At 38.5% G+C, this 22,023-nt stretch overlaps 1 protein-coding gene across 1 annotated transcript in view; it reads right to left on the bottom strand.

Annotated features, from left to right (window-relative positions):
• Window positions 1–5,170: 5,170 nt before the first annotated feature.
• STK3 (serine/threonine kinase 3) overlaps window positions 5,171–22,023 on the bottom strand; it is a 165,787-nt gene continuing 148,934 nt past the window's right edge. Inside the window, exon 11 of the mRNA XM_075213874.1 lies at window positions 5,171–9,546. Within this exon, the coding sequence (XP_075069975.1) occupies window positions 9,388–9,546 (159 nt within the window). The 3' untranslated portion in view covers window positions 5,171–9,387. The remainder of the gene's footprint in view (window positions 9,547–22,023) is intronic.

Genomic DNA, 22,023 nt, shown 5'->3' with positions numbered 1-22,023 from the left:
TGAATGCGGGGGGCGCTAAATATTATTAGCATTTTCGGACATGAAATGGAGAATTGGATAGCTCCATAGACTAATCTATACACCACCTCAAATGTTATCTGCTAATTACAGAATAAAAATATACTTTTATGTCTTAAACTGATAACACTGATGCAACATTCACATTTTATTCATTCTCCATCCCCTATAAATGGTGCTATTCTCTATCATAGGTGCACAAGAAACAACGGCAACATTCTCATGCAGAAATATCGCAGCCTTAAGACTGAAAAACACTGTTCTTCTGGTCACGCCAGTAGGACGTTGAGGTAGAAGAAATGCTTCATGTCCTTGAAGGTAATTGTCATAGGAGATGGATTTGCAACATTAATTTTCTGTTATTATGTCTCATTTTAAGGCAATTTAAAATGACATTTGGGTTCTATTTTTCAGCTAAGAAAACTTTTATAAATAAAAGTCCCTTAAAGTCTTGCCAGTAAAATGTATTGTGAACCTCTAGGTTATTCAACTCTATTACAATGGTCATTTGACACATAAAAAAAAATGTGGGAGAGATTACTCTGGGGACACTAGAACAGTGTTGACTAACCTGTGACACGCCAGGTGTTGTAAAACTACAAGTCCCAGCATACCCTTCCAGCAATAAGCTGCTATATTGGCAAAGCATGCTGGGACTTGTAGTTTCACAAACACCTGGAGTGTCACAGGTTAGCCAACACTGCACTAGAATAAGCACATACCTGTAAATAATATATACCAACATTTGTATATTTCACACCAGAATTGCATAGCTGGCTATACGTTAAGTGCGTATTGTCGCTAACCAATAACGATTGTCGAATCTCGATTTGTGTTTCCAACGCACAAAGATTTATTCTCAAAAAGTAGCAGCGAAAATAATAAGTACAGCCGTTACTTATCGCAGGCGCTCTGGATCCAGTGTACAGTCATTCAATCCTGAAGTCTGGGGACAAGATGTCTGCACACTAGATGAGGAGCTGCTGTTTATATGCACACAGAAATACAGTAAAACAATACAGAATGGTATAGCTTGCTTCTATTGGTCCAGGTTTCAGGAAGGTCCAAGGGGTTGTCAATCATTAGCTAGTTCAACCTAAAGAATCCAAAGGAGGGGGTCATCTCTTCAGGGGAAATGCTTCGATCTTCCCGCCAAGATTCCTTAGTCTTAAATAGTTCATAATTCCCTATCATTCATAACTTGCGTATGCACTCTGCGATTCCTTCGCAGAGTGGCCCGGACAGTTGCAAATGTTAAGAGGAGTATTATGATACCACATATGATTCCTTCAACCTGTACCATATGTTTTACTGATATGCATATAACTTATGATATTACACATAAATACTACTATATTTCGACATAAATGACTATGTGTTGCAACTACCATTAATGTGTATTATTTTACAAGTGTGTGTGTGTGTGCGAATGTATGTAAAAGACTAAATACTGTTGTTGCCACGTGTTGCGGCTGCGTACGCCCTTTTACGCCGTAGCTGACTTCGACAACGTGGTATCAATCAGGTCATTTGGCTACATGTGGATCACTACAGGCTTCCTTACATTGTGTTAGTGTGGTCAGAACATGACAGGATACACTGGTCAACAGTGGTCTTCTTCTAAGCGAAAATTGTGCCATGCCTAATAATGAATATCTCAGAATTAAGAGGATCATTAATGGGGATTGTGTTCTCTGTAAGCCCACACGTTGCGAGCCTAATCGCAGTGTGTGTTGTCACATTTAAACGGTGTCATTCTCAAATATATCAAGTGTGCTTTAAACATGAAATAAGATTTTGTCCAATTGTTTGTGTTATAACAAACTAAGGGGGTATTCAATTGTTGCGCCGGACCGGAAAAAAACGAGCGCGTTAAAACTATTACCGTTTATACGGTAAACTTGCGCGTAAAAAACGTTAATACGGTAGTTTACTCGCTGAATTTCATCTCGCAGCTCAGGGAGCTGCGAGATGAAATTCAGCGAGTAATTACCGTATAAACGGTAATAGTTTTAACGCGCTCGTTCTTCCGGCTCCTGGAGCAACAATTGAATACCCCCCATAAGCTACAGTGTCAAGTTTCATTTTGCATTCTTTCTGTAATAATTCATAATGGATTAGTTTTCTTCTAAACAACTATAAGGTCTTGGGAACTGCATGCTAACCCGATTTATTCTTGTGTGAAGAAAAAAACCCAAAAACCTACTTCATCAGTATTCATGCAAATGTAATGCACACCCATACTGCATAACATTCCCAACAGAGAAATCGGAACAATACTACACACTGATTCACCCTTTCTATGCCCATTGACTGAGAGTCACTCCCTCTTTCCCATTAGGAAAACGTTCCTTTTGACTTTTGAGTTGCAATTGCTATGAGCCATCCACAGTTGCGCATTCACTAAATCAGGGTGAAATAGGAGTCATATAATCGTGGAAAATGCAGCACACGTATCTAATGCAGGGCACCAGTTTGCATCTATTTTGAGCCTCATTCACACCAAAAGTGCTTCAATAATCAAATTTATTTCATTTTAATAAAACCAACAATCAAAAAACAATAGTTTTATGTACAATGTTTTTTTTATCCACTTACCATGCAAAGAACTCACACTGGCTTCTGTGATGCCTTTTTACCACCCATGAAAAATGTAGCAAAACTGATCAAAAATACATGCGTTTCCCAAGCAGATTTATAGCGTTTTTCATGCAGAAGTTGCAGACTGAGGCATTTTAAGTTAGACTTATGTGCAGATTTTATACTTTCTGTGGGAGATATCTGCATCGTATAAATGCTGGTTTTGACTGCACAAAAAGGAATTTTGTGTGTGGAAACAGATTTCTGTATGAAAAAAATAAAAATTGAAATAACTGCAAAATGCAACTAGTGAATGTGCTGTGACTTAAATTGTCTTGATGCTTTGGATTGAAAAGTCAAAATTACAGTATGTTAGAAAGTAGGGATGAACCAAATTTATATTTTAGGTTTTAGCTGAATACTAGATATTCTTACAAAAGATTATGGCTGCAGTTTAGATCAGCTCAGTGCCCTACCTCCCGCACAGTCTTCTACTCACAAATAGAACACATCTAAAATTGTGTGAAGACGTTGGGAAATTACATGCTGTGTCATCACACCAAGGACAGGGCTACTGAATACCATCTCATCTCAGCTGCTGGACCCAGTGAGGTAAACAGTCATTGTTGTAACCATCTTTGTTCTGCCTTTGGTGATCTCTGCTGGCTACTTGGTGGTGTCAGGGAATAATGTGTGATACGATTCCTATAAAATAATGTGTGTTTTGAAATATATGTATTCCGATATATGATTTCTTATATGTATGCACAGATATCTTAAATAGAAAAATACAGTTATAAGCAACTCAAGTTTGGTGACAAGAATGTGATAAGATCTGTGTTACAGGAACAAGCCTGAAAGGTGATAACATCTACACCTGCAGTCAAGATGCAAGATCAGACATATCACAAGATGTTACACCCATAAGATGTTCTAACTGTTCCGACCACAACTCCACAGAAGTGATAAACAATTTAATATATGGACATGTTATAGGATAAGTGCTCTTTGCAATAATCAACAGACTTTTCTGCTTTGTGATCTGACTATAAAAAGGCTCTTAGATTAAAGACGCATGAGTGCAGTTTATCTTGACCTCAATTGTGTATGTCATGATTTCTGGACTCCTGATCGATTCAGGACTCCTGATATATGAAGGTAGTTGGTTTCAAGGAGAAGAATTGCCTTAACAGTGGCAACAGGTGGAGTTGAACACAGGGAACAATTGTCCTGGCTCTGTTTTCAGCAACGAACAGGGGGCTAAAGGAAAACACCAGGCTTGTCTGACCTCACGGATAACCATAAGAGTGCCCGTGCAGCATGAAAGTGAAGGTCTTCTCCAGAACCAGAAGATGAAGGAGGTTCACTTGGGATAAATAGTGAAAGACGGTCATGGCTGTCCGCAGCTGACTGCCTTGAGATTTACAAAGACTAGTTCATCTTTCATGTCTAAACCATCTATGGTCTTCTCTTCATACCGACCACACCATACGTAGCTGCACAGAATTGCCAATCACTGACTTATGACCTCCTTGATTACAAGCTCATTTGGGCCGGACCATCTTTACCTTCTATTTTATTTCATTGTATGTCATTTATTTGAGTTATGACCTTTCCAATCAATAAATGATAATAATTTGCTATATAAGGGCATTTATTACATATAAGCGCAATCAGATAGCAGCGGCTGCATAGTGGACTGTAGCACATCAGATCAAAAGATAGAACTCTAAATTTAGACTATGTAGCTATACAAGTACAATACATTATCATTTGTCCTGATTTATTTGCATGTTTCTCACTATTTGGTCTACAATTACAAAGGTGATATCAGTAGTAGGGGCAGGATTAGAGACAAAAACGGTGTAGTGCAGAAATGTCCTCTCCCTGCTGCCTTCAGTGTCATTAAGAATAAAACCTATAGTTAATTTTCAAAAAAGTCGACATCAAAACAAAAATCTATTCATTATAATTGACTAAAAAATAAGTTATAAATGACAACAACAACAACAACACAAATCTTATATTGTATCCAGGATAAATCCTGGTCACGTGTAAAACCGGGTACACACCACAAAAGATTCATCCAATTATCGTGCACATCATACGATAACCGATCGTTTGCCGAATATTGTATTAGTGTGTACGCTCCCATGATCATGTTTAATCATACCAATACACATTGTATCATTTCATTTGATTATATAAACTTCTTGAAATCACGATCAACGATCAGGCAAATTCTGAAGTGACAGATCTCTATGGAGTGTGCAAAGATCTTCTCAGCAGATGGTTATGACAGATGAGGATCACAGATCTGACGGTAAATTGTGTAATCTGCATCATCATCAGCGGGACTTTCAGTCGTTGATAAAATAGTTGCAGAAATTGTATCGGCAGTAATTTTCTGTAGTGTGTACCCAGCTTTACCCTTGTATAGTTAGCAACATTTGACAAATCCTTAAAACCTGGGACAATACCTGGAAATTTGGGAATTATGTCCTTGTTTGCTATGACCGGCCCCCAAAAAACAACCTAAGAGGTATAGCAATCAAAGCATACATACAAGGTCCCAACTTAATTTATTTTAATTTTAAAATATAATTCCGAAAGGCAATAAATAGACACATTTTGCAGCTGCCTAAACTGTTTTTTCTACGTACTAAAGAAACAGCTGCCACTCACTTATCACGGCACATATGAGTGGTCCCCGATAGAATGAATATTACAGGAAAAAGTACAAATAAAATCTATATATAATTAGGATATTTTCCGATTAATATTCTGCTGTCACCCAAAAATAAGACAAACTTGTTTTGAAAATGATTTTTGTATTTAATTTTTACTCAATATGTTCCGCATGTAAGTTATATATTAAAATGAATTCTCATAGAAAGCAAATTGAAGAAATAGTTCTGAAGTGGTTATCATAATGGAAGTTGAAACAACAGATAGTGATCTGCAAACAGAACATTACACACAAATCTGCGATTTACCAAATATAAACAAACATCTGACAGAAAATAAAAATACACAATATGAAATAAAAATGGTTTTTCCTCATTTTAAAAACAATTCTGGTAAAACCTAACCACAAACGCCACCTTTAACTCTCCAGGAACCTTCCAGCTGATCGTGTGGGGCCGTCTTCTGACACCAGCTGGAGTTGCCTATCCCAGAACGAAGTATGTTTGTTCTACAAGACACAATGACATTTACAGTGTATTCAATTCTTGACAAAGCTATTATTAGAATTCAGCTTTGTATATGGAGCTGGTAGCTCCAATAATTAACCCCTTCACTGCTGAAGAGACACGGTACTCCGTTCCCATGGCTGGGGGTCTGACTTATTTCACGTATTGGTAGAATAATTGGTCCCAGCAGGTTACAAAATGATAGTTTGAACCCTTTCCTTTGCTACTTACTTACCATTTTCAGGACAGTAATACTCAAACATTGTTTTGTAAATATGTTCAATTGAATGTGCTGTTTGCCACCAAGATCATCTTTCAGAACCTCTAAGACAGCACATAGATGCACAGCAATGTAGGAATTACCCAGCTGGGTATCACTTGACCCTTGGGGGTATATTTACTAAACTGCGGGTTTGAAAAAGTGGAGATGTTGCCTATAGCAACCAATCAGATTCCAGCTGTCATTTTGTAGAATGTACTAAATAAATGCTAACTAGAATCTGATTGGCTGCTACAGGCAACATCTCCACTTTTTCAATCACGCAGTTTAGTAAATATATCCCTTAGTGTCTATAAGACAACAAAATATCTAAAATAGGCGACATGGTCACATTTCTTGCTGGCTACCTTGTGAACACGGCTAGGGAAAACTTGCGCTGACTTTCCAGGCTGTCTTTTGAAGGTCACGCTGCTAAATCCAGCGCTTCAAACAATGCCAGGCAGCTAAGTAGGCTGACTCACAGAATATGAATGTGCGCAGTGTAAAAGGTACTTTAAACAAAGAACTTTCCATTGTAATAAAAAATAGGACTGCCAGCAGCAATGTGACATTGTGCATGCTCCCCATATAAATTGCAGAACAGAACAGGAAGCCCAGATAGCATTTACTACGATGCGGTTTCCAGATTACAAGGCATTATTTTTTTGGTTACTTAAAGCTAATGGTCCCTTAATGTAATCTTTACAATTGTTTTGTCCAATCCAATAAAAGCACCAGTTTATGGAATTAAAAGCAAGTACCGTTCTATTCAGTATCTTATGCTTTAGGCTTTGTCCTTAATGCAATATATAAAAGAAAAAATTTTTTTGAGACATCCTGGAGCATATCACAAGGATTGCACAATACATAAAGGATTCTTCTACCCTCCTGGCACAATGTCACTTTATCTATATTGGAAAGTGAAACAACTGGAAAGAAATTCAAAAACAAGAGGCATTCCAATTTGTGACTGGGTGCAGCAAGTGATTGGCTATTGTCTCTGGTCCAATCACATGCTTCCTCCCACACTAAGTGAGAACAACTCCTTTCTTAAATGTCCTGTAGTCCTGTCATACACATTAATTTATTATAGTTGGAGGACAGAGACCCCAATACTACAATAATGCACACTTGCAATAAGTACAAAATCAGTTGAATATTCATTATATTATCAGATTGCAGGGTTCACTAGCCATCATGTAACAGCAATATTAATATATATGTGTATGCACAGACCCCAATTTAACACTGCAAGGTGCCCTAGTGGTTACTTAATTCTGCACAGACCCCGAATCGTCCAGTACAGTACTGAGCAGTCACAGCCTATAAGAACAATGTGGTGCATCCTAATCGCGGGTGAACATTTCCACACTATTAGTATAAATATGCCAGGAAGAAACATTTAATGTGTAAGAGCTGGATAGACAACATAAACAGAGTTGCTACAATTAAACGAGGGCTTTCAATCACCAATTATTTTATGCTAAAACTGTCATTTGCTTTACTGTGGTGAGAAAATAAATTTCTAGACGCTGACAAGATCAGTGCATAATGTCATTGCAGGAAGCTGTGCTGAGGACATTTAACATCCTTTCTGTGCTCCACAGTAAAATAAAGAGCTTTGCTTAACGCTGCAACTCACGTAAATAACATTTACTGCTATAAAATATCCAGGAAAATCATTACCTGCTTTACAGCTACAGCACTAATGCAGATCTGAATGTACGCTGCAATTACAAGTGTCAAGCTGTATCCAATGCTTTAATGCTTCACCCTCCCTGACAGTAAAAGAGCTAAATGTTGTACACGTCTTTGCTGCCGATGCAACAAGTTATCTGATCTACAAAGGACTCCCTTATTTATGAGCAGAATGCAGGAAAACGTCCCCTTGGAATACTCACAAATCCCAGATTCCAGACCCCATGGATTGGGTGGAAGGCAACGATCAGGAAATAGAAGACGTCATATAGAATGGTTGTTCTGGCTAAGCCTAGAGGTTACATAATGTAATATAGGGTGAATAGGACTAGACAGCTTCCATCCCCAATTTGGGGACTGGAACTTATGCAAAGTCAAGTTCCTGCATTTCTACAGCCACTAGGTAGTATTGGGGGGGGGGGGGGGGGAGGGGTGGGGGGGGGAATATAGGCATAAAAAAGTGGCACTTCTTAGTTTTTAGGGTAACATCATATCTAACTCTTGAGTGATTTTATGGCTTTGCAAACTTGGACCTACACTTTGTATAGTTCTGTTTCTCTGTACTTGAATATGGAACAAAGGCCAAAACTGAAAGCTATTCGGAGATGGAGAGGAAATAAATATATAGTAATCACCTAGTGCCCAGGGCAAAACGCTCAGACTTGGCGGATATCAGGGAGGGTTTGTGCAAGAACTGATGGGTCAGTGACGTCAGAGGGGAACGCCAGTAATACAAAGTCACCCCACCCACACCCCGAGTCTTCCCCTATGCCTCTGCTCAGCGATTCTCCAGGCCACAGAACCTGGATAGTTTGTAAACCGGCTCAACCAGAAGGTAGAGCGTTAGGAGAAGATCCTTGGACGACTTCGCAAATGGCATTACTATTCATGATAAAATAGAAATCATGCTGGATTTCTGCCTTGGAAGAATATTTGATATTGTCATCAAACAATTTTTGTATGTAATGCACAGGTACAAGTTATGGGCAAAAAGCGACCCTGAAACTGCCCAGCATGTGAGACAAATTGTAGAACAAGGAACATACATTGTGTCCCGGAACCTCAATGAGCAAAAAACACAGAACAAGTTTGGTCATTAATGTACGCCAGACTCAGATATAACACAAATAAATAGTTATGCTGTAACATTAAGGCAAATTAATATTTACCACGGTGTGAACATATGTCCCTGAAATTTTGATATGAAGGAATATTAAAAGATTATGCTGGTTTTCTCCATAGGTATGCTTGTCAATGTCTTCCTCCTCCTCTATCTATTCACCTGTAACACTATAACTACATGCATGGACTAAGGCAAAACGCTGCTAGTGAAAGAACCAGGGTAAAAATAAAGTTCAATGCTGCAGGGACTGGGAGAAAAAGCAAAGGTAAGATAGGGAGAAAAATCATATGTAGGATCCAAAATACAATTCCCAGCCCCCTCTCACTGAGTGATCCAGAGGAGAGAACGGAGGTCAGATGCATTCATGGAGAGACACACACAAGTCCCCTCTATCAACCACTGCTTTGTTGGGGAGAACATTTATGTGACGACCACAGGTTTTCTTTCCTGGAGTTCCTAGAGATCGGTCATGTCCCAATGTGAAGACGGGTCCTGCGGAGAAGACTCTGCGCTTGTCAGAAGTTCTGCTGCCTCCGCTTCTTGGCGTCCATTGCGTCCAGAATGGGCTGTCTCTTGGCGGTGTACCGCTGTCGCAGTTCTTCGATCTCACGCTCCATCATGGGGTCCAGAGCCTTTAGTCTCATCTGCAGTTCCTCGAAACTCAAATTCTTCAGCTGGTGGCAGAAAAGAAAAACAAAACATTAGTTAATATGAAAAGGGAAGAGAACATTTTAGATACATAAAAATTCCACAAAATAGGATCATAGATTAGAACAGAAACCGATAGACCCGATTCCCTCACTCGCTCATTAACTGATATCCCACCCACTAGTCACGACCCTCTCCTGAACTACACTTGCCGAAAGTAGGCAAGTATGGAATGTATTTATATGTAATAATGTCTACTTGGCATTGGCAGGAACCCAGTTACACCCAAACATAAACATACACCAAATATCCTAGAATCGGGTATCTCAGACATACCACTAATACAGAAGTAACTCAAGAGATGGAAGTTATACAATAAATATAAGTAGAATGACATCTCCGGTGTAAGGTGTGTGCTGAAAGGTACACAGACAGTCCCCTATTGTCATCCAACAATGGGCTGGATTACTTACAGAACTATCTTCTTTCACCCCAGCTCCTATTTGATGTAGATCTCATTGTCGGTTTGTTTCGATGCTATATAAAATCTCTAGGCATTTTTCCACTTATTGAAGAGTCAGTGGGTCGTCGCTGTCATGGAAGGGAGAGGATTTCAGGTATTCAGCAGGGTGTCATTTATTTTAACAAGCTGCTGGAAGATGGTATATTATATTGATCTGAGCTTGCACATACTATATTTTTCCACAGAGCTTCCAGAAGATAAATAATTGCTTCAGAAAACTTGTGTCTGGGCAATCAAAGAACATCCATTGTGATGAATGAAACCCCGTGAACATCCTGAAGACGATTTCAAAACTTACTACTAAATATATTGTACAGAGTTTGCTGTATGTGCACAGCAGACATCAAACGCCTTTCATTGCTATTTTAACTTAAGTTTTATATACTTGTATAGGTTTGTTTTCTCCATTTGGCTGTTATGTATCCAAATTTTATTTTGCTAGATTTCTATTCATACTTTTTATTGTTAGTTTTAATGGTTAATGTGAGTGATCATTTTCTAAACTATTAAATTAATTTCAGAGAATAACAGTTCTATAATAATAATAAAGGCACAATCATGTAGCATAAAATGCAAGACGCTATATAACTCATAAAACATACCTGCAAATAAACATACCTAATACTAATATGTATAATCTTATTACAGATTCTATAACAAATAATGATAGGATGGGAAGTAAAAGTCAAAGAGGACAAGTAGTTAAGGTGGAGAATGGATTTATATAACAGAGTAATGTTTATTGTCTATGAATACCTACAGGGTTTTCAGCTAATTATCATATGGTTATGACAGATGAAGAGCACAGATCTGATAGTAAATCGTGTAAAATGTGTTTGGTATGTACACATGAATCGGCATAGTGATCTGGAAGAGTCACAGATGAAGTGGTGCTGTTCCCCATTTATCTACCCTTAATTTACATATGGGTTGTAACCAGTTAAGAACATGTGGGGACCATCAATAACTATACAATGAGCATGGTAAATGTACATGACCCATTTACCTTTGAATGCTCCACCAAAGTACTGCTTAAAACACAGGAGGGTTAATGGGCTATTTTAGGTGTGACTGACCAGAGTCCGAGAGCCTATTGTCTCCATTCATAAAAATATGGGCACATACGGATGTGTAGTGGAAGAAGTGGGCAGGACTAGAATAACTTGGAACCAATCACAGCATTAGCACTTCAGCATGAGTAGGCAAATATGAAATAGGAGGGGCTATATGACAAGATGTAGCCAATGAGCAGCTAAAGGTGATCTACAACACAAAGTATTAATGGGAAAGTGATAAAGATAGATTATGGGGTGAAATGCCTCCCTCTAGGAAATGTAAGTTCATATACAAGACTTTGTGTGCGCTGAAATCCATTAGAGTTGGGTGTTGCCCAATCTCTTAGAGGCTAAACTTCAGGAGGTTTTTCCAACAAAAACATGGGGCAAGCAGCCTTTCAAAAGGATTACATCTTTTATAGCTAACCTTAACCTTCCTACAAGGAGATAACAGATTTTAACAAAAAGATGTAGATGGACATTCCTCTTCAAAACGCTCAGCTAACCACCTAGGACATTTGCAAATTTGAGCTTGTCCTGCTTTTATATTGAAGATTAGGTTTTCATCTGTCTGAAAATAGATTTTGGAATATTTATTCCTAAAGCAGCTCATATATGACGTGTAATAAAGTTAATGCAATTAAAACTGTACTTCTGCAGCCATTATCAAGCAGTGAATGGAAATGTTGGCCGCATTAGGTGGTAATGCAGCTTAATCATTTTCCTATATATTTATCTTACATGTGACTGGAAACATCAAACACAAACGCAGAATGCCTCAGACTACTGTAAATGCCATCATCAGGGCTGACTCAATGAACCATGAAGTGCCGCGGGAGCACTGCGGTGTGTGTGTATTTCTAGTTAATATGGTACTGAAATCTTTGCTCATTTTTGCTTGCAGCGAGAAGAGCAAAAATAAACAAAGATATCAGACAAGACATCTCTGCTGACCCGACGGACCTTCGCTATTAACTGAATCTTCCCCAATGTGTCAATATTTCAAAGTTGTTTTTTTTGTTTTTTTGTTTTTTAAGATAGCCCTTTAAGCATTTGTATTTTAAAGGCAGATATTGGTGGCAGGCCCGACATGAGGAATTAATCAGATTTAGAATCCTCTCTCAGGCTTGTTTCAGTCCAGAGCATTTTGCAGAATCACGGTTAAAGAGGACAATAAATCGCTCTGCAACTGCTGCAGCATTTCATCTTTCTGAGAGTTCCAGATCACAGAATAATGTCATGTGAGCGAGTTCTCTGTACAGCGCTGCGGAATTAGTGGCGCTATATAAATAACTGATGATGATGATGATGATGATGATACCAGTACTCATGCATTCCTTTATAGCAGAACCCTAGGCTTGCATCAGAGCTGTAACTTGACGTGTTTATGGAGCGTATCCCTTAAAATTATACAGGATCAGAGGTCAGTAACTGGGCTCGCCTGCACTTTCACAATTACTTTCACTTTTTCTCTATTCAGCTGCAGAACAATCTGTCAGAGCAGTGATCATACAATTTAATGTCACTGACATCTTATAGCACGTGTCTACATTTTCAGGTTTTTCACAATAAATCTTCCTGCTCTTCCCTTTTATTTTAAGACAGACTGACATTAGTGCAGCTCCATTTCATCAGCAGCTGTCATACACGTCTCATTCGCTGCATGGATGAATAATTAGCCTATTATTTACAGTTCTTTATCTACACTGTCAGTGTGTATGTAAATCTGTTTTCTACACTCGAATTTATGAAATGGAAGAAGAGCAGGCATCTTTACAACTATTAATACCTATTTTCTTTAAATTGTTTCCAAAAGCAGATTACTGGAAAGTACAGAGCAATAAGTCACGTCTGTTAGGCTACAAGGACACTAGCATTTGCAATGTGTGTTATTGTACATTAAAACCCTAATAAAATTGCATAGAAACCACACTGCATTCCATATACGTTTACAAATTGTTCAATTTGCATATACATACAACAAAAATAAATTGTCTTGCTCAAGCCAAACATGTGGAAACACAGATGTAAATGCTTGTTAACTACATCTCATTGCATGTACCATGCATTCCCGCTAAGTTGAAGGTTAGGCTTCAACTGGATTAATGTGTGTCAGACACACATAAATGCACTGCAGTGCAGTGCAGGGCAAATGGAATACATGCAATATTGTAAATATCCACTGTCATTTAGTACAATGATTTTTTTGTTTCTTTTAAATCTGTTTAAAAGAAAAAATGGTGTTGTTTGGACCCGCCCCCAAAACACGCATCATCAGTTCTAGCCTATTATGGTAAGGGGCGGGGCCACACTAACGCGTGACAACCCTATAAGCCCCACCCCTGCCATTTAATTAATTGTGTACAGGACCAGGGTGGTTGCCCTGCTCTCCCAGGAATTCGGAAGTCTCCTGAACATTCCCAAGAGTGTAGGCAACTATGAGTAAAATTGTTCATATATGAAATAATAAGGTAGAGGCACGTGGAAATAAAGTACACTCTGTTTGAAATCTGTTTTTACAGATCAGGAAATAGTTAATAATCAACAAGTCCTCACCAAGTCCTAAAATTGATACATGCAATCTCATGTGACAAATGACACATAAAAGATATTAATTGGTCATCATTTAATCCACAAAAGATAAGCCAACATAAGAAGCCATGCATGAAGAGGTAAGTAAACCCTGACTGCTTCATATCAATAACAAACGTAAATTTGAGCTAAGTACTTCTAATTAAGTACACTTTATTATTTTCTATTATTTTATGGATGTTTAAGCTCTGTAGTTCTGACAGAACTTCAGTTATAACTGCTGCTACCTAGTGTGGACTTTAGGTACTACAACGTGTACGGTCTTCTTAGGACATGTACCCACAGATGTCAATTTGGAAAGTTTTACTAGTGCTTTTAACGCTAGTACAGTACATAAAAATGAAACCAATTGCTTCTGAAGACCACATACCCCCTCTGCGATGTTACCTGCTTGACATCAGCATTGTGGCTAAATGGACTTAATAGAGTGGTCTACTCCATTCAATACGTTTAACGCAAGTGACCTCCAATTTCCTCAAAAATGCTAATAACATAACTGCGTATGTGTCTGACAAGTGGTTTTTAATGTAAACAGTACACAAGTGGGTACCTGTCCTTATACTGTCTTAGTACTTGATAAGTTACTGAAAGGTAGGTAGCAATAGAGGGAAGGAGCACTAATATTCTGTGCTTCAAAACGGTTACGTTCTGCTAAACACATATGAAGATGAATATATAGCACATAATCCCAGGCTTCGCCCGATATCTCTTACATATTCATCTCAAGGTAAATATTTCATGGTATATAATTCTGGTCAATATTTATTGCCTTTCACAGCACATTTGCATGAATACACATTTTGCATAAACCCCCTTTCTCTCCAATTAATCATGTTTTCTTCCACCATCAGGGAATAATACACATCCACTATTACACATACATTTATGCACCTAAGCAACAAATAACTCCTCTAGCTGTCATCATTTGCCAAAACTACAAGTACGTCATGCATTTAAATGTCTGATCTGACCGCATTCTAAAAGCAAAACTATAAATATGTAATGCTATAAGAAAGCCAATTCAACGAACACAATATTTCTACTGAGATATCATGCAGTAATAATGAGACACTTGTTATGAGCAAGAAAACTAATTTATTTTATATTTAAATAGACTCGAGTATCTTCCCAGTACCTCCGTACTTACGGAAAACAGGAATTAAAGTGGCAGGAATAATAAACCGGAGAGAAAACATGGCTGAGCTTGGAGTGCATATTGTGTGTCTGTTTTCTCTTACTGCTGATTGTTACTTTTGGGTGTATGATGAAATTAACACCTGCATTGTTTATTTGTTCATATTAAGATATCAGGACAGGTTTAGGGTGAGATAAGCCAATCTACAATCACTGCTGGATGCTTGTCAACATCTGAATAAAGCTTCAGGAGCACTGCAGCCCAGCAGGTAGATGCACGTATACAAACAGATCCTGCGCACATGAATTAGACACAGAACTCTATCGCCTACAATATCCTTTCACAAAATGTAACCTACACAACATAAACATAGATGTATATTATACATAGATTTGCATTGAGGATACAGAAGGAAAAATAGAGAAGAGGCACTGTTCACACATAGTCTATTATAAAAAATAGGATACTGGTACAAATACATCCTAGGACAAACTATACACACCTGGAAAGTAGGGACAGTTAGCAATAACTACAAAGTATTTATTCATTATCAGGGTCATGTTATTCACCCGTTTGTAAGGATCACAGCTACAGTACGGGGAGAAAATATCTGAGAATATACCCAATGTAAAAACCTGTCGTCAGACAACGGCTTCAGGTTTTAAACATTATCATGAAGTTCAGGTTCACGTAGGTTTAAAAATCTAATGACAACGTGCGAGGGAAAATGTCAAGAGGAGAAGCCTGGGGAACGTTGAAAAGCTTTAATGTATGCTGGGCACACCGAATCTGCAGTTCAAGAGCGTCATACATTTGCCTTTTACATCTGCCGTGGATCTAACACAGTTATTTGATCTTCGATTCATCTTTTGGAGAAGCTGTTCTATGTCAATCTGCAAAGTTTGAAAAGGAAAAACCAGAACAAACCAGGATACTGGGAAACCGCTGGGCAAATTGTACTAAAACAATCCGGAGAACTGTGCAGATTAAATTCTACAGTAAGAATCAGGACATATGTAATAGGAAAACCACATGTATATAACACTTTATACTATTAACAACCAATATTTTTATCTGTTGTACGCAAAAATTACCAATATATTCCCAATACATGGCAGGAACACTTCAATGTCAGCAAACTGTAATAAGATGGCAGCAATTTGACACAGCCTAATATATCTAGAGATGCTCGGGCTCGGTTTTCTGAACATAGGGGACCCGAGTAGGCTCGAGAGCCGGCTCTGTACCTTCACGCGTCCTCGGATCTGAATTGAGGCAAAACATCATTTTTGTGTTGTCTGACCTTGCGAGTTTTGGATTCCATAAATACCTCCCTCCCCAGGAGATCCAGCGCCATTGCTCACACAGAAACAGGGGTAGCAATGTTCTTGTCACTCTCCAGTGACATTGCTCAGTGTCATTGCTCATACAGAAACAGGAGGGGCAGCAGTGTTCTTGTCACTTGACAAAAATTGACTGGAAATTAATGTTATTGAGGTCAATAATAATGTAGGAACAAAAAAAGAGCCAAACGATGTGATTTTAGAAAAAACAAAGGGATTTTAGAAAAAAAAAATAGGGATCCAAAACCAAAACCAAAAAACACACAAGGGCGGTTTTGCCAAAACCAAAACACAAAGTTAGTCCAGATCCAAAACCAAAACACGGGGGTCAGTGAACATCTCTAAGTATATCCCCCTATTCAGGGGCAAAACATGGCATCGGTTGGTCCGTACCAAGGGGCCCCATAATGGTAGCACCCCCTGTCCCTATTGTATTCTACAACATTTCACAAATTCATTTAGTGAAACCTCAGCCCCAACACCACTATAATCATTTTCCTGATCACCAAATTACCGTATATCAGTCTAAACACACTCTGACCAATTACTTGCAGGCTATTAGAAATCAACTTCACTCACTTCTCATCTGACACATTGACATTCATATATATATATATATATATATATATATATATATATATTTGTGTACCTGCCACTAAAATTAACATTCTTGGATTTAATATGATTGTATATAAAAGGTTATTTATAGATGAGACTTGCTGTTTTTTAACCTGTCCCCTCCTAGTCCTACCTTATGCCAGTCAGTGGTTGGAATATGCAAATGAGGGGGAGGAGAAATATTACAGTGGTGTAGTTGTTACAGTGGCTGTATGATACTGGATCCTACATGCAATGAGATGTCACAAAGCTACAAGTGATCTGTTGAGCTTCAGGGGGAAAAAAACCAATTATATTTTAGATGCCATTAGCCAGAATGAGATAAAGGTTTCCTTATTTGTAGATATTGTGCTGCAAGACAATCCTATTAGAGACTCTGATCTAAAACAGATTGCTTAAATTCCCTAATGACAAATGATGAGATGTAATGAGTGTGTGACATTATTACAGCTCGTACAACAATTCAACCCACAGTTGTACTAGTCAAGGGAATCTTCAGTCAAGTCAAGCTACTTAACACATTAATGACTGATATATTCTGTGTGTGTGTGTGTGTGTGCACACACACACACACACACATGTAAACAAACATATACATACATCTATATATCTAGATATATTAGAGTGTACTAAGTTGTGTAATTAATCAGTTGCGTTGATTTGGAATCCCTGTGTGTGCAGGAACCTTCTACCAATAATACAACCTTCCACAAGTACGTCTCACTTGGTGATATTTCTTGCTCCATTCATTTACATATCTATAATTAAGTTACCTAGACTATAGACTACACTGCCCACAGCCAACTCTTGTTTGCAGCACTAAATATGCCCAGTAATATACCAGCAGCAGAGGTGTCAATAATATGATCACAGCAGGTGTGCCCAGTAATATACCAGCAGAGGTGTGCCCAGTAATATACCAGCAGCAGGTGTGCCCAGTAATATACCAGCAGCAGGTGTGCCCAGTAATATACTAGTAGCAGGTGTGCCCAGTAATATACTAGTAGCAGGTGTGCCCAGTAATATACCAGTAGCAGGTGTGCCCAGTAATATACCAGCAGCAGGTGTGCCCAGTAATATACCAGCAGCAGGTGTGCCCAGTAATATACCAGCAGTAAGGATTCTTAGTAGGGCGGACCCACCACAGAGGAAACACTGGAGAGCGGCGGACATTTTCTTGTAGCACAACTCCATTCGGTTAGAAGCTGTGCTACAACTTATAGTACTCCTCCTTACCAGGAGGAGTTGTGTGTATTATATGTCCCAGCTGGTGGAGCTGGACACTACCTTTGGCAGCACTAGATATTCCTATGGGTGGAGCTAAACCTGCCCTGCCCCAAGACATGTCCCCTCCAGCGGTGTGACATGCGTTGTGTTGTTTTGTCACCTTCTGTTTCATGTAATTTTATGTTGTTTGTACCACAATCAATGTACAGTGCTGACTAATATGTTGGCCATTTATAAATAAAAGATAATATTATTTCTGGTAATATGCAAACAGCAGATATACCCAGTAATATTATAATCTTCTAAAATATCTGAAAGAAATTTACACCCTTTCCCTATACAAATCCTGCTTCCTGTCAGGAAACTTGGCAAAAGGACGACATTAAAAACCTAAAAATGTTAATAACATAGGACATTGCACTCAAGCTACACAGACAAACATGTAATAAATATGATCCTTGTATGCAAACATTTCTATATAAATTTGTGAATGGTATAATGTCTTTTCATATACGTATTTTATTGCTGCTTTAAAGCTGCACTATCGGGGCAGCACAGTGGTTAACACTGCTGCCTCACATGGCTGGGATCATATGTCTGGGTTTGACCAGGGCTCTATCTGTGTAGAGTATATATTCTCTCTGTGTATACGTGGGTTTTCACTAGTTTCCTTCCACAGTCCAATAACATACTTTTAGGTTAACTGTCTTCTGACACAAATGGACCATAGTGTGTCTGTGTGTGTGTTAAGGAATTTAGATTGTAAGCTCAAATGGGGAAGTGACTGATTGAATGATTACATAAACTAAGTACAGCGCTCGGTACTATCATTGGCGCTATATAAATAAATAATATTAACTACAACCTCCTCATAGCTGTTTTTTTGTTGGTTGTCACAGCCCTGTCCAAAAACAGTGAGGTGAAGTGGTGGACTGGGGGGAATGTGGAGGGAGTTTGGGTGAATGATCTATTCCATACTTGCCAACCTTTAAAAAGTTAATTCCGGGAGATCTCGGGCAGGGGGTGTGGTTGGAGGGTGGGGCGTGGTGAATCGCATCAGTTTGGGGAGTAAGTTCCAGTATGCGGGATACTTGCCAGCTCTCCCGGAAGTTAGCCGAATTTCGGGAGTCTCCCGGACATTCCGGGAGAGTTGGCAAGTATGATCTATTCTATATATCCATCTACTAACACCTATATAAGTTATCTATCTACAGGAAAAATTAGCCTTAGATAACACAGTGGGATAGATGTCTGATCAATATACATCAGTGAGATATTGTTTTAGATCATTAAATGAAATCCTACACAACTGCAACAAGATATACTTCTATTGTATTCAAAGAAGTCAATGAAAGATGCATTAAACAGTATGATAAATGATGTCACTTTGCCTAAAGGGTGAGAGAAATCTTGGTATTGATTTACACTACAATAATAACATTTACAACTTTTACATTACGAGAAGCTCCCTTAAAAGTTAAGTACCATAAGGATAGAGTTTCAGAATTTTGACCACACACCTCTAACAGTGTTTAGACAAGTGAAGAGGTTATTACAAATATAGATCTTATTTGTACTTTCAGTGGTAGAACAGTTGAAAAAACAAACAAACAAAAAAGCTCTTCTATGGGCACTAGAAATCTACATTGCTCTACACCAATAGTTCTGGTCATATCAGGGACTTGCAAACCCCATTACTCTTTGTATACATTGATGTAAATAAACCATACATCCCAGCTGTCCTGATTTAGATGGGACAGTCTTGATTGAGAGCTCTGTCCCTTCATGCCAGTCGGGACAGCTTTGTCCTGCTGGTGGAAAATTTGGGAGGTACTTTCTGTTCACTGTTGAACAGCAATGAATGAAGTTTGGAGGGGAAGAAAGTAAGGGGCAACCTAGCTCTTCCAACGTGCTAGAAAAGCCCCTAGGGGTGTAGTCAAACCCCCATTGTGATATCTTACGCCCCATCCCGACTGAAGAAGAGGCATAGTTAGGAGGTATGATAATGTGCGATTAAGAACATTGGCTGTCAGCAAGTTAACATATTGGGGTATAATCTGCCTCTGTCCACAATGGGTAGCTGTCCTCTTATTGGGGTGGTTAGTGTTGCTGGGCTTATGTTACACCCACAAACTCCTCTTCTCTTGCTTATACCCCTAGGTCATAACGTTCAATCAGATCTTTCCTTCAAGTGTATATGACTGTGACTAGTTCGATAATATATCCCATTTCACTAGAATAACTCTGGAAAACAAGGTAGTCAAAAAATGGTCTCTGAAAGGGATTCTACACACTAGATTTTACGCCAAGCAATTTAAAGAGCACATGTTGATGAGGGATACAACAATCACATGGTTGAACGTTTGGAAGGAAGTTTAGGTTGATTGCAAATATTTCTCCCTATCTTCTAATCTACACATTACTCCTGGTTACTCAAATTCAGCCTACAAGACCTGGAAGGTAATGGGTAGTACATGTATTGGGTCACAGGTTGGCTGCTCTGGCAAGGCACCTTCTATTGAGCAAGTACAGTGCAAACAGTATGCCTGACCTACATATTGTTTATGTGTGCACAGATATTACTATTAGCTTTTATTTATAGGGCTCCACAAAATTATACATAGAGCATAGCACAAAAACAGAGGACCAAAAGGTAAAATACAAAACAAGCAAGAGGCAAAATACAAGAGATTCAAGAAGCATCAATTTAAAATAGCAAGAAATACAGCATGATACTGTACATAAGTAGTACTAGGCAGAAAACAAACAAGTGGTTGTCATACAGAACATGCAAGAGACACAATACAAAGAAGCAGAGGTAGAAGTGGGGAAAGTGGACAAGACGACAGAAAGAGAGGGGGAAATGATCGTGAGAGCCAACAATCTACTGGATACAAGCATAGTGCACAAATGGAACCTTATTGATTGTGCGCAAGTGGAATCTTAATGTCTGCTAATATGGTTTTACAGATAGGTGTCTCTTTCTATGATTAATGTATTGTTTTAACTTATTACTGAGATTAAGGCTTCTGTGCGGCTCTTTTGTAGGTTAGGGGGCTGCCCCCATGCGGCTCCTGAAGTGTATTGCCTATCACTGCACTAAATATTACTTTACTATATCCGCAGGTCCCTTTCAAAATATCAACATAGATTTGTATTTATTGTCATAGCTCGTTACATATGAAAGGTTACTAAGGCTATTTATTTCCCCAGCCATATGTTCAGTCTCTAGTTTCCTTGCGTGAACTCTCACTTTATGACTGCTGTAAAACAAGTAGAATAAGGCTATCCTGTGGTTTACTATAGATTATAGCCATGTTGGAGCTGTCAGTGGGAACAAGAGGCAGTCAATAAGAACGATGTAGTAGTAAACCTTTTATTTTTTTAATTTTAAAAAATGTACGTATATATAAGATTAATTACAGCATGGTAACGTGAGGCTCTATACATATACAAAATAGGAACACATAGTAAGAATCATCATCATCAGCTATTTATATAGCACCACTATGATATGAAAGATACAGAGGCCAAGATTAATTTGTACGTTTTTACGGTTTTAAGATTGCTTAAGATTCCTTTAATCTGCTTTCCCTTTATGGATAAAGCATACATTGAAAATCTTTCCAATCACAATTGAAAAACAAGTGGATTATTCTTTTAGAACGACGCTCCCATTATAAGATACCCCGGGAGAACTTTGGTTCAACCATCAAATCTTAACACGATAATTTATATAATGCAGATTTTCCGCACCAGTGGCTATTAGAGAAAAGTGGATCTGCGGTAACAGGCCAGACTTTGGAGCAGACATAACTAGAGCTTTGCATTTCTGTAGCAGAATAATTATGTGTTAGACTGTATGCTGCAATTTAATAAGAAAATGAGAGGGGATTAAAGACTACACAAACATTAGAAGAAAAAAAGAATCTCGCACTACCCTTATCTGAACTGTAGGAGTGCTGTTGAGGTAACTATTAGCACTGGGACTTTTAAACTTAAGCCAGAGG

Source organism: Mixophyes fleayi, chromosome 5 (assembly GCF_038048845.1).
Source record: "Mixophyes fleayi isolate aMixFle1 chromosome 5, aMixFle1.hap1, whole genome shotgun sequence".
Lineage (NCBI taxonomy): Eukaryota > Metazoa > Chordata > Amphibia > Anura > Limnodynastidae > Mixophyes > Mixophyes fleayi.
Note: the sequence above shows the minus strand (reverse complement) of the source record. Positions and strands in the feature narration are given on the sequence as shown.